Source organism: Rhinatrema bivittatum, chromosome 4 (genome assembly GCF_901001135.1).
Source record: "Rhinatrema bivittatum chromosome 4, aRhiBiv1.1, whole genome shotgun sequence".
Lineage (NCBI taxonomy): Eukaryota > Metazoa > Chordata > Amphibia > Gymnophiona > Rhinatrematidae > Rhinatrema > Rhinatrema bivittatum.
This window is the reverse complement of record NC_042618.1, coordinates 15,061,912-15,074,790: the sequence shown is the minus strand read 5'-3', so window position 1 is coordinate 15,074,790 and position 12,879 is coordinate 15,061,912. Positions and strand designations below refer to the sequence as shown.

The 12,879-nt window shown below is 39.2% G+C and overlaps 1 protein-coding gene across 6 annotated transcripts in view; it reads right to left on the bottom strand.

The window, feature by feature from the left end:
* The window catches only part of SPATA7 (spermatogenesis associated 7), a 191,367-nt gene that overhangs the window by 117,100 nt on the left and 61,388 nt on the right, over nucleotides 1–12,879 (bottom strand). For 3 of the 6 annotated variants that reach the window (XM_029597741.1, XM_029597742.1, XM_029597744.1), the window contains exons 1-2: nucleotides 9,453–9,519; nucleotides 9,244–9,291 (exon numbers count right to left, since the gene is read on the bottom strand). In XM_029597741.1, coding sequence (XP_029453601.1) covers nucleotides 9,244–9,274 — 31 coding nt within the window. In that variant the 5' untranslated portion in view covers nucleotides 9,275–9,291; nucleotides 9,453–9,519. Of the gene's footprint in view, nucleotides 1–9,243; nucleotides 9,292–9,452; nucleotides 9,520–12,879 lie in introns of those variants that run through there. The other 3 variants (XM_029597738.1, XM_029597739.1, XM_029597743.1) reach the window with 1 other exon arrangement.

Below are 12,879 nucleotides of genomic sequence, written 5' to 3'. Positions count from 1 at the left end.
CTTCGCTGGCCCAAAGAGGCATTCCAGCTTATCAATCTGACCTTACAGCCCTTCAGGGTCATCTTGGTGCACTTGCTGCAACCTTCAACTTTGTGCGATGCCCCAAGGAAGAAGATATATCTATCATGGGGTCTATGACAGACATAGTCCTCGCACACCTGGAGCAACACATAAAACCCGAAGTGGACATGTTGCAAAATAGCGACACAAGATCAAAATTGATATTGATGGCCAGTGGGCACCAAGCCCACAACCGGCCCGGGGTTATCGACAATGAAAATAAACTTACCAATAAACATCAAAAAACCTATCTAGAATGCTAACGGGAGAACCGGGGGACCCTGCGTCGACCATGCGAGGCAGCAAAAAAGAATCGCAAAACAAAACAGAAGTTGAAAAGTAAGCCAAAAAGTATCCCCGACTTTGAGATACAGGCTCCGTGAAAAGAACAGATTGAATGGGACCCTGCATGGACGTGTGATATAATGCATGCTGAGCATGCTCAATGAAGCTCAGTCAAAGTTCTAAAAACTTTGACATAATTTTTCCATGCCAAGCTCCATCCAATGATGTCACCCATGTGTAAGGACTGCCATCCTGCTTGTCCTCAGAGAAAGTCAAGTGCATAGTGACGCATACGTTTTCCCGCACACAGGGCAAGCAATTACCTAAAACGGGGTTTCCCAAACCTATCCTGGGGACTCCACAGACATTCGGGTTTTCAGGATATCCACAATGAATATTCATGAGATAAATGTACATACCATGGAGACTCGACATATGTAAATTTATCTCAAGAATATTAATTATGGATACCCTGAAAACCCGACTAGTTGTGGGGTACCCAGGACAGGTTTGGGAAGCCCTGTTCTAAAAGCCTATTTCCACAGGTACACCACTATTTTTGACCATGGAAATAATCTTGAAAACTACCCTCAAAGAGTATTCACTACTACTATTGAATATATTCTCTCTTTCCCCCTGCTAGAGGTACAGTGTTAGAACTAATATTGTTAAACAGAATTGCATACACACTCCTCATATTGTTACTGTGAGTTTTGTGCTCAAATTCCTTCAGGGCTATATTTGTTTATTGTCCCCTTAATGTGTTGAAAAGCTATCAGGTAAAACATAATGCTTTTTAGAAAATTGCTTCTGCTGGGAGACTCAATAATCAGAGGAAACAATTTGGGAGCATATTCTGATGGTGACACTATAGTTAAATGCATTCCAGGATCCTCAGCTAGCAGAAGTGCAAACCAGATAGTCATTGAAGAAAAAGCAGGATCTTTGATATCAGTGTTATCATCCATTTGGGGACCAATGACCTCAATAGAAATGGTATCCATGAAGTTCAAAAAGATTTCCATAATCTAGGCATGAAGATAAGAAACACTGCAAAGGCTACTGCATTTTCAAAAGTATTATCTATGCATGGAAAAGGAGATGAGAGGCTTTGCCATATAAATAAGTTCAATACCTGGCTCAAAAACTGATGTATAGAAAATAGATACATTGGAGGCTGGGGTCATGTATGGAGCAATAAAAGGCTATATGGAAAAGATGGTCTATATTTGTCTGTAGCAGGAAGAAGGAAGTTAAGTGAGAAATTCAGACCTTACATTAATAGACGTTAAACTAAAGAATGGGAGTGGCAGGAGATGGCCTTTGTCTTGTCACCCCCAAGCAATACAAACACTAGAGGACATGACAGGTGAAAATAACAAAATCATTCAGCTCAAAAAAACTGAAAAGTTTCCTAGGAAGTCCAACATAGCAAGGGAGAAAAATTGGGAAGCTATGACTACAAATGCTCGTAGTTTGGGCAATAAAATCCCAGACCTGCAGGCCTTAATGGTGGAGGCGGACTTGGACATTGTTGCTGTCACAGAGACACAGTTCACGGACTCTCATATCGAGCTATAAGTTGTTAAGGAAGGACAGAAAGGACAAAAAAGGGGGAGGAATAGCGTTTTATATCAAAAACAATATCCAAGCAACTGAACTGCAAGGAAAGTGGGGTGGAGAAGAAGCTTTATGGGCCATTCTAAAAAGAAGATGATGGTGCATCTATTTTTACTGGAGTGGTGTACAGGCCTCTGACTCAGACGGAAGAACTAGACAGAGATCTGATCATAGACATTAAAAAGGTGGGAAAAAGGGGGAATTATTGTTTGTTGGTGATTTTAATCTGCCAGATGAGGACTGGAGGATCCCTTCTGCAGAATTTATCAGAAGTAGAGAGATAGTGGATGCCCTGCAAGGGGCTCTGTTCAAACAAATGGTAATGGAACCCACAAAGGAGGGAGTTATAAGCGACCTAGTGCTCACTAATGGGGATAATGTCTCTAATGTCCGGGTGGGTGCCCACCTTAGCACCAGTGATCATCAAATGAACATAAGAACATAAGAAATTGCCATGCTGGGTCAGACCAAGGGTCCATCAAGCCCAGCATCCTGTTTCCAACAGAGGCCAAACCAGGCCACAAGAACCTGGCAAGTACCCAAACACTAAGAAGATCCCATGCAATTAATAGCAGTGGCTATTCCCTAAATAAACTTGATTAATAGCCATTAATGGACTTCTCCTCCAAGAACCTATCCAAACCTTTTTTGAACCCAACTACACTAACTGCACTAATCACATCCTCTGGCAACAAATTCCAGAGCTTTATTGTGCGTTGAGTGAAAAAGAATTTTCTATTAGTCTTAAATGTGCTACTTGCTAACTTCATGGAATGCCCCCTAGTCCTTCTATTATTCAAAAATGTAAATAACCGAGTCACATCTACTTATTCAACATCTCTCATAATCTTAAAGACCTCTATCATATCCCCCCTCAGGCAGTCTCTTCTCCAATCTGAACAGCCCTAACCACTTCAGCCTTTCCTCATAGGTGAGCTGTTCCATCCCCTTTATTATTTTGGTTGCCCTTCTTTTTATGGTTTGATATCGCAAATAGGATACGGAGACATCAAACGAAGACCCGAGTTTTGCAGTTCAAAAATACAGATTTTGCCGAAATGGGAAAATTCCAGGAGGTGGAATCTAAAGACTGGGAGAAAATGGGAGAGGTGGAACTTAAAGACTGGGAGAAAATGGGAGAGGTGGAAAAATAGTGGGCCAAACTAAAAGGAGCAATTACAAAAGCAACAAGTCTATGTGTTAGAAAAGTAAACAAAAGTAAGAGAAATAAGAAACCGATCTGGTTCACAAAGAAGGTGACTGATATAATAAAAGCAAAAGAAGCAGCGTTTATATTTCTTGAAGGATCCCATAAAGTGAAATACAGGGAGGATTAGCTGGTGAAACTGAGGGAGACAAAAAAAAGTAATCAAGAAAGCAAAAAGTCAGGCAGAGGAAAGGATTGCCAAGCAATAAAGTGAGGTGACAAAACATTTTTCAGATACATCAGAAAAAGGAGAAAGGTCTGAAGTGGTATAGTGAAATTGAAAGGTGATAAGGATCAATGTATGGAGAGAGAAGAAATGGCGGAAGTATTAAACAAATACTTCAGTTGTGTTCACTATGGAAGACCCTGGAGAAGGTCCGTTGCTAGTTAATAAAACTGTGGAAGGTGGTAGAGTAGCTGAAACTCCATTTATGGAAGAGAATGTATGGGAAGAGCTTGGAAAACTGAAAGTGGACAAAGCCATGGGGTCTGATGTGGTTCATCCCAGAATCCCGAGGGAGCTCAGAGATGTGCTGGCGGGTCCATTGTGTGACCTGTTTAATAGGGTTTGGTGCCTAGTGACTGGAGAAGAGCGGTGGTGGTCCTGCTTAGTGGGAGCAGAGAGGAGGCTAGAAATCATGAGAGGTCTAGAACGGGTAGATGTGAATCGGTTATTTACTCTTTTGGATAGTAGAAAGACTAGGGGGCACTCCATGAAGTTAGCATGGGGTCAAACTAATCGGAGAAAGTTCTTTTTCACTCAACGCACAATTAAACTCTGGAATTTGTTGCCAGAGGATGTGGTTAGTGCAGTTAGTATAGCTGTGTTTAAAAAAGGATTGGATACGTTTTTGGAGGAGAAGTCCATTACCTGCTATTAAGTTCACTTAGAGAATAGCCACTGCCATTAGCAATGGTAACATGGAATAGACTTAGTTTTTGGGTACTTGCCAGGTTCTTATGGCCTGGATTGGCCACTGATGAATACAGGATGCTGGGCTTGATGGACCCTTGGTCTGACCCAGTATGGCATTTTCTTATATTCTTATGTAAACTACAGGCTGGTTAACATCACCTCAGTGTTGGGAAAATTAATGGAGACTCTGCTGAAGGAAAGGATAGTGAATTATCTACAATCCAGTGGGTTGCTCGATCAGAAGCAGTATAGATTCACCAAGGGAAGGTCCTGTCAGACAAATCTGATTGATTTCTTTGATTGGGTGACTAGAGAACTGGATCAGAGAAGAGTGCTCGATGTGTTTCACTTGGATTTTAGTAAAGCTTTTGATACAGTCCCACAAAGAAGACTCATAAACAAAATGAGAAGCTTGGGAGTGAGCTCTAAAGTGGTGGCGTGGATTACAAACTGGTTGACAGATAGAAGACAACGTGTGATGGTAAATGGAACCTACTCTGAAGAGAGAATAGTGTTAAGTGGAGGGCTAGGATTAGTACACTATCTGTTTGCCGATGATATTCAGATCTTGTTACCCATTAAAGATTCTCTATCCGATACATTGAAATTATGGGACATGTACTTTACGTCTATAAAACAACTTCTTATGCACATGTCACTTTCACTAAATGATGCAAAAACGGAAATTCTATTCATCAGTAACAAGATCACTGAGAAAATAGAGACTGATCTACTAGCCCATACCCAGTCTCATAAGATTGTAAGAGAAGTAAGAGATTTGGGTTTGATCCTCGACTCCGAGTTAACCATGAAGCCATCAATTAAGTCTATTATAAAAGATGGCTTCTATAAGTTGAGAGTCTTAAGAAAATTGAAGCCCCTATTGCATCTAAGCGATTTTCGAATTGTTTTGCAGGCTCTGATTTTACCAAAATTAGATTATTGCAATGCGCTCCTGTTAGGAGTATCCTTGTCATCTATTCGTCCTCTGCAACTTCTCCAGAATGCGGCTGCTCGTTTGCTATCCAACATAAAGAAATATGATCATATTTCTCCAGTGTTGATGAAGCTGCATTGGCTGCCGGTTCAGTCTCGCATTCACTTTAAGTGCCTTACTTTAATTCACAAAGCTATATATGGAAACAATTCTGAATGGCTTAATGCATCCCTGCGTATTCACGTCCCAGTACGAAATTTGAGATCACTTGGGCAAGCTCTACTTTCAATCCCGTCACCCAAACTAGCCCACTTAGGCTCTGTTAGAGAAAGAGCATTGTCCCTGGCTGGTCCTGGGTTGTGGAACTCCCTTCCGGTTGATATTCGATTGGAGGAGAATATCAATAGCTTTAAAAAGCAGATTAAGACCTGGCTTTTTCAACGAGCTTTTAATGAGGTCAATTGATTCCTTCTTTCTCTTACTTTGCTAATGGATGACAATAGGAGATAAGGGTTCACTGGGATAATAAGCCATAAAACAGGACAAGAACTGCCATGGTTTAGGCCTGGTTAATGATAGAGGGGCAGTTAGAAGGGCTTAAATGGGAAAATGTAGGTTTTAAGACTTTTATTTTGTTTTTATGTTTTAAGTTTTTAATCTAATGGATTTTATTTATTTTTAGCTTATTACTATATTGGAATCAACTATGTTATTTTTAGTGAGTTTTTAGTAAGTTACCTGTTTTACGAGTTCTTGGTTTTTATGAATTTTGCTACTGCAAGTTCTAATCATTGTTAACCGCCTTGATATTATTTTGAAAGTCGGTATATAAAGTTAAATAAATAAATAAATAAATAAATAAATCAGTGTTGGGACCGGTTCTGCTCAAAGTCTTTTGAGTGACACTGCGGCAGGGACAGAAGGTAAAGTTTGTCTATTTGCAAATGATATTAAAACCTGCAACAGAGTGGACACACCAGAAGGAGTAGAGAGAATGAGACGGGATTTAAGGAAGCTGGAAGAGTGGTCAAAGATATGGCAGCTGGGATTCAATGCCAAGAAGTGCAGAGTAATGCATCTGGGGTGTGATAATCTGAAAGAACTGTATGTGCTGGGGGGTGAAGGGCTAATGTGCACAGAACAGGAGAGAGATCTTGGGGTGACGGTGTCTTACAACCTGAAGTCAGCAAAGCAATGTGACAAGGCGATAGCTAAAGCCAGAAGAATGCTGGGCTGCATAGAGAGGGGAATATCTAGTAAGAAAAGAGAAGTGATAATCCCCTTGTACAGATCCTTGGTGAGGCCTCACCTGGAGTACTGTGTTCAGTTCTGGAGCCTGTATCTCAAAAGGGACAGGATGGAGGTGGTCCAGAGAAGGGCGACCAAAATGGTGGCTGGTCTCCATCAAATGACTTATGAGGAGAGGTTGAAGAACCTGAACATGTATACTCTGGAGGAGAGGAGGAGCAGGGGTGATATGATACAGACCTTCAGATACTTGAAAGGTTTTAATGATCCATGGTCAACAACAAACCTTTTCCACTGAAAAGAATTCAATAGTACTAAGGGTCACGATTTGAAACCCTAGGGAGGAAGACTTAGAACCAGTGCCAGAAAATATTTCTTAACGGAGGGGGTGGTGGATGCCTGGAATGCCCTTCAGGAGGAAGTGGTGAAGACTAAAACTCTTAAGGATTTCAAAGGGGCACGGGATAAACACTGTGGATCCCTAAAGGCTAGAGGATGGGAATGAATGAAAAGAGGCATGGGGGTAGCTGCTGGAATGGTGGTTACTACCTTTATCCAATAAACCTTCATATGGTTAATGCAACTCCAACACTGCTCTCTGCTTCAACGGCAAGGGGAAATGTGGATAAAAGGATTTACATTCAGACAACAACCAACAAGGACACTGAATTGAACAGTCTGGAAAAACAAATAAGCATGGAGGTAACTTTCTTGATGCGGCAGTTACTACCCTTAATTAAAAAGCCTGATACTACACTTCTGATGCAACTCCAACATTGCTCTCTGCTTCATCGGCGGGGGGGGTAGCAGGGGGTTGGAGTCAAGCAGTAACCAACAAGGGCCCTGACCTTGGCTGTCAGTGAAACTGAAAAGTATGGGAAACTTAAGTATGGGAGCTTGCTGGGCAGACTGGATGGGCCGTTTGGTCTTTTTCTGTCGTCCTTTCTATGTTTAGATTATGATTTGTTGTTCCTATTATTAGGCTCTTATCTAGAGCTTTTGTAAAAGACCCTAGCACTTTAGAACCTAGATATTGAAACTAGAGCAGAGGTGGCCAATACAGGTCCTCAAGAGTCACAACCAGGTCTGGTTTTCAAGATACCCACAATGAACATGCACGATAGATCTGTATGCACTTCCTCCATCATATGCTTATCTCATGCATATTCATTGTGGATATCCTTAAAACCGGGCTTGTTTGTGGAGTTGGCCAGCCCTGCACAATAGTCTTTCAAAGTAAGTGCCCAGTTTTAGGATTAGAGGCTGGAAAGTGCATACCTGCCTTTATTAACTTGAGCCCCAATGCATTCTAGTAATTGTAATCTTGCTTGACATATTGTAAGTCAAGAAAAAGAGAAGTACCCAAATCTGAAAAGGGGAGGTTATCATGCCAGAGGTACACCAGCCTTTTAATAGTGGGTTGAGCTCCATCTTCAACAAAAGCGGTTGAATTAGCACAAGTCTGAAACTTGTAAACAGTAGTACCATTCGTAATTTCAACCCTTCAACTTTTTTAAACTCAGAGAAGTATTATCCAATGTGATCCTTGTATTAAGAACATATTTAAATTATAATCTATGGGCCATTAGATTGCAGGAGGCCAGTAGATTTCTGTGTGTTTTAATACTGAGAGAGATATGGACAATTTGCCTTTACAATACGTAAACATGCTTTTAATGGCACACGCAATTTAGAGTTAATTGAATATATAGATTTTATTTTGCTTTATACCTAATGTTTTATTGAGTAAATAAATTTAGTTTTGCTGTAAGCCAGCCTCAAAGCTTTTTGCCTTTCATGTTTTGTTTTATTTAGTTGTTTGTTTTATATTTAGGGATTAGCTGCTGTTTTGATTTATATGTTTACTCTGCCTGTTGTGTGTTTATAATATGGCTTTATTTATTTATTTATTTAATTTCTTTTACTATACCGATGCTCAAGACTAGGTCTTATCGTACCGGTTTACAATGTAACTGAGGGGAAACCAATTAACATCAAGGTAGAAAGTAAAGTTACATTAAACAGGGAGCGTAAAACCTGGGCAATGGAAGACAGTACAGAATTTAAACTAAGAAACAATTAGAGAGAGATAAATATATATATATATAATCAACAATGAATTAAATTATGCCAAATATATATATATAATCAAAATATATGCCAAATATATATATATAATCAACAATGAATTAAATTATGAATTAAATGTTTAATATAAGGGTGGGTGATGGTTAGTTTATCTAAGAGGGATGATTGCTGTCTAGACTTATGTTTGTGACCTGCCCTGAATGGGGAACTTCCCTCTAAAAGTGGAATATATATGCCAAATTAAATAACAACTTTAATTAAACAAACCAAAAATATAAACAATCTTCCAATAAATGATAAGTTTTCCTCAAAGGCCAGAGAGAGGGTAGCTGAGGGAAGGGATTCTTTTCCTTGGAGTCAAATGGTCATCTCATTTGGTTTAAATATTTCAGGAACAAAAAAAGATATAAAGTGCTCCAACAGGTCTAAATAAATTTAATATATTTTCAGCTACATACTACTTCTGGAAGTTCTCTTGTATACTGTTACGTGAGGCAAAAATAAACAAGCTTTTGAGACCAAAACATTTATAAAATGTATATACCTTTAGAATTGAATTGTAACTAATTTCCATTGCTTTCAAAGAACATCTGACATTTGTTTATCTGAATGATGCATGTTCTTCAATGATAAACTTATATTCTTCTTAAAAGGTAAAGGACACTTAAAATATGCCATTTTACTTTTTTAAAGGAAAAGAAATTCATAATTTTGTTACACTAGTACTGAAGATAAGTGCATTCTTCCTTTTATATGCACTCCGTATCACTGAAACAATTGAGATATCATGTATCTCAATCCTACATTCCAGTCTACTGCAATCCTGCTATTTTTGTGGGTTTTAAGGAGCCCTAAAAAGACAACTGTAAATAAAATACTTACATTTAATGCTTGTCAGCATACTTTTTGGCATAGAGGAGTCTATTGCAGCTGAAAAAAAGGAAAATAAGACATGAGCAGTCTTTACTTGACATTTGCGATACTTAAAAAAAATAATTAATTTACAAACATGGCTAATTTCCTTAAATAGATTAATATAACTTCCAAAATTATCTTCTTAATCTTATTGCCTGTAGGATAGGTACAATTACTTTAGAGCATGAAAAGGTATGGTACAGGAGATTCTTCCTGAGAAGAAGCCATCTCTCACATCTGTATGTAGTTGCAAACCTCATTTACATAGGGCAGAATGTTTCCTAGGGCCTATTGTTACATGTTCCTGCCTTCATCATAATCTGCACACACAGGCAGTTTTGTACAGCTGCTCATCTTACTAGTCACTAAATACAGTATGATATTATAAGGGCAGAAAAGAATATGCCAAGGCTCTACTGCTGCAGCGCCATTCTTCTGGCACATCCTCTCAATCCACAGTACGTTATGGATGCTGTTTTCCTCTGTGGAATCATATGTTGTTCAAAATCCGTAGTGCCCAGCACTGTACACAGTTTTCTATCCACTAAGTCAGGGCTTCCCAAAACTGTGCTGGTGACCCCACAGCAAGCTGGGTTTTCAGGATATCCGCAATGAATATGCATACACGTTTCCATTTCTATGTACGGGGTTTCCAACATACGCAAACATCTCTCATGCATATTCATTTTGGATAATCCTGAAAACCCAAATGGATAATACCAGGACAGGTTTGGGAAACCATGTACTAAATCAAGATAACTTTAAAATACAGCAGCATCCCTCACTGAATATATATAATTTATCTGTGAAATATTAGTGGGAGCTGAGAGCGTAATCAATCAGAAATACTTTTTCAAGCTGTTTTCTTTTGGTGGTTGAAATGATTTAGTTACCATACATGATACCACCAAATGGTTGATGTTAATTGTATAGGAATAGCTGAGGTTGAATTTTGACTTTTATGACTTCATTTCATTTATTATGATTAAGCAACAGCTATGTTGATTGTGAGATTAGTCAGCTCATAAGAGTACAGCATCCAATTACAAAGTATCTGATGTGAATGAGGATGTGGTGAAAGCAGTTAGCATAGTTGGGTTTAAAAAGGGTTTAGACAAGTTCTTGGATTAGCCATGAAAACTTGGGAAAGCCACTGCTTAATACTGGAAGGACTGAACCTGTTCTTTGGGATCCAACCAGATATTTGTGACATGGATTGGTCACTGCTGGAGACAGGGCATGATGGACCTTTGGTCTGATCCAGTATGGAATTTCTTAATGGAACAGAATTCCAGGCATTACTAAAGTATAAAACTGGTAGTCTTTTGAAAAGTTTATTTCTGAATGACTAAAGGTCTTGTGTTCTGGACTAACTAGTATTTGTCATAATAAGAAAAGGAGTACTTTATACTATACTGTAGTAAAGTGTAAGCAATTTTTAGACTGGTTGACTCTCACTTTTATCTGTTTCTAATCATACAGTAAAATAGAAATATTATCAAAGCAAAAGATAGCCTGCTGCTTTGTCAATTAATATAAGAACATAAGAACATAAGAAATTGCCATGCTAGCTCAGACCAAGGGTCCATCAAGCCCAGCATCCTGTGTCCAACAGAGGCCAAACCAGGCCACAAGAACCTGGCAAGTTCCCAAACACTAAGAAGATCCTATGCTACTGATGCCAGTAATAGCAGAGGCCATTCCCTAAGTCAACTTGATTAATAGCAGTTAATGGACTTCTCCTCCAAGAACTTATCCAAACCTTTTTTAAACCCAGCCACACTTAATTGTGCATTGAATGAAAAATAATTTTCTCCAATTAGTCTTAAATGTGCTACTTGCTAACTTTATGGAGTTCCCACTAGTCCTTCTATTATCCAAAAGTGTAAATAACTGATTCACATCTACTCATTCAAGACCTCTCATGATTTTAAACACCTCTATCATATCCCCCCTCAGCCGTCTCTTCTCCAAGCTGAACAGCCCTAACCTCTCCAGCCTTTCCTCATAGGGGAGCCGCTCCATCCAGTTTATCATTTTAGTTGCCCTTATCCTGCCTTAACCTTGTCATTAAATTTATTTTAGAACATTTTTTTAGTCTCCTGCTCCACAGACATTATCCCTTAACTTCACAATCTAAAAGTATACTAAATGAACTCCATTATGCTGGAATTCTACATGAGCTCAACACACTTGCCAGGGGTCATCTGGGTTCGTGGTGGAATTCTAACATGCATTGCACAACATACGCCTGGCTGTGTTTTCAAATATACTACTGTAATTCTGCAAACATTTTGCTCTGATTTATTTGGTCATACCTGACTAGTTAGGATGTTCTAGATCAGTGGTTTCCAAACTTGCCCTCAGGGAATCCCAGCTGGCTGGTTTCTCAGGAGATCCACAATGAATGTGCATAGATATATTTACTTTCTTCTTTGACCCGCATTCTCCTTCTGCTCTTTTGTGCTTCCAACTCAATTGGAACCCAGGCTTGGATCTGGCGTCATGAACCTTTATTTAAAGCTACCTGGGGATTTTTCCCTCTATTTTTATATCTCCTCCCAACTTACGCTGAGAACAGTCATTGCAGTGAAAGTCCAGACTGAGGGCCATGCACTAGGGCTCCTTCAGGAACGCTGCAAGCAAGGGCTCTGTATCCAGCCAGCAGGTGTCACCCTTAAGCCATGACAGTGACTCTTTCCCACCTCTCTACTGCTTCCCCGCCCATTAGGGATGAGGACAAGAAAATCTGACTATGGGATCAGATCAGGGACCTTCCATATGGTAGTGTGTAGCATTTGCCACCTGAGCCACTGCGATTGTCCTAAACATATTTAACTATACTGCCTCTTCTTTGAGCAAGTATGTCTCATACATATTAATTCTGGATATCCTGAAAAGAAAACCGGCTGGGAATTCCTAATGGCAGGTTTGAGAACCACTGCTCTAGATATTCTATAGGCAAAAATAATCTGAGGTGTGACAGATTAAACTCAAAGGTCAACCTCAAATGGCTCAAATCAATATGCAAATGAAGTCTTAAAATATTCCCTGGCCAACATTATAGAAAGAAGAATATGTTTACTCCAATATACCAAATGGCCGGAGGAAGAATAATAGGTACTTACACTGTTTTGAAGACTCATCCTAAATATACCCTGTCCTATATTCTGTATCTATGGAAAACAAAACTTAATTAGAGCATGGCACAGCATGCAACTGTATAGAAATGTACTGTGCTCTATGAAAACAGGTTTGTTCTGTTCTTATCCTTAATGGCTGCGAATGGTAGAATGTGCCTGTACTTAGATCTGCATTCACTTTAGTTTACTCTGTGTTGCTTATAAAAGTTTAATTTCTTCAGCACAGAATGTGGGGCTTTTCAGCTTCTGAAGCAGTCAGTACCTTCACTGGGAATATACTTTCACTAAACATTCTATAATATTGTCAAAAATGTTTACATGTGTATTATTTTACATTCTTAATAAAAACATGTAAACAGTAGCCCTGTAAAAGGAACAAAAACTTCATTGCATAATAATGTAATACCTATGTAGAAATTTTAAAGTGGGAGAAAACTGAGGAGGTCCCAAGATGGTGTTC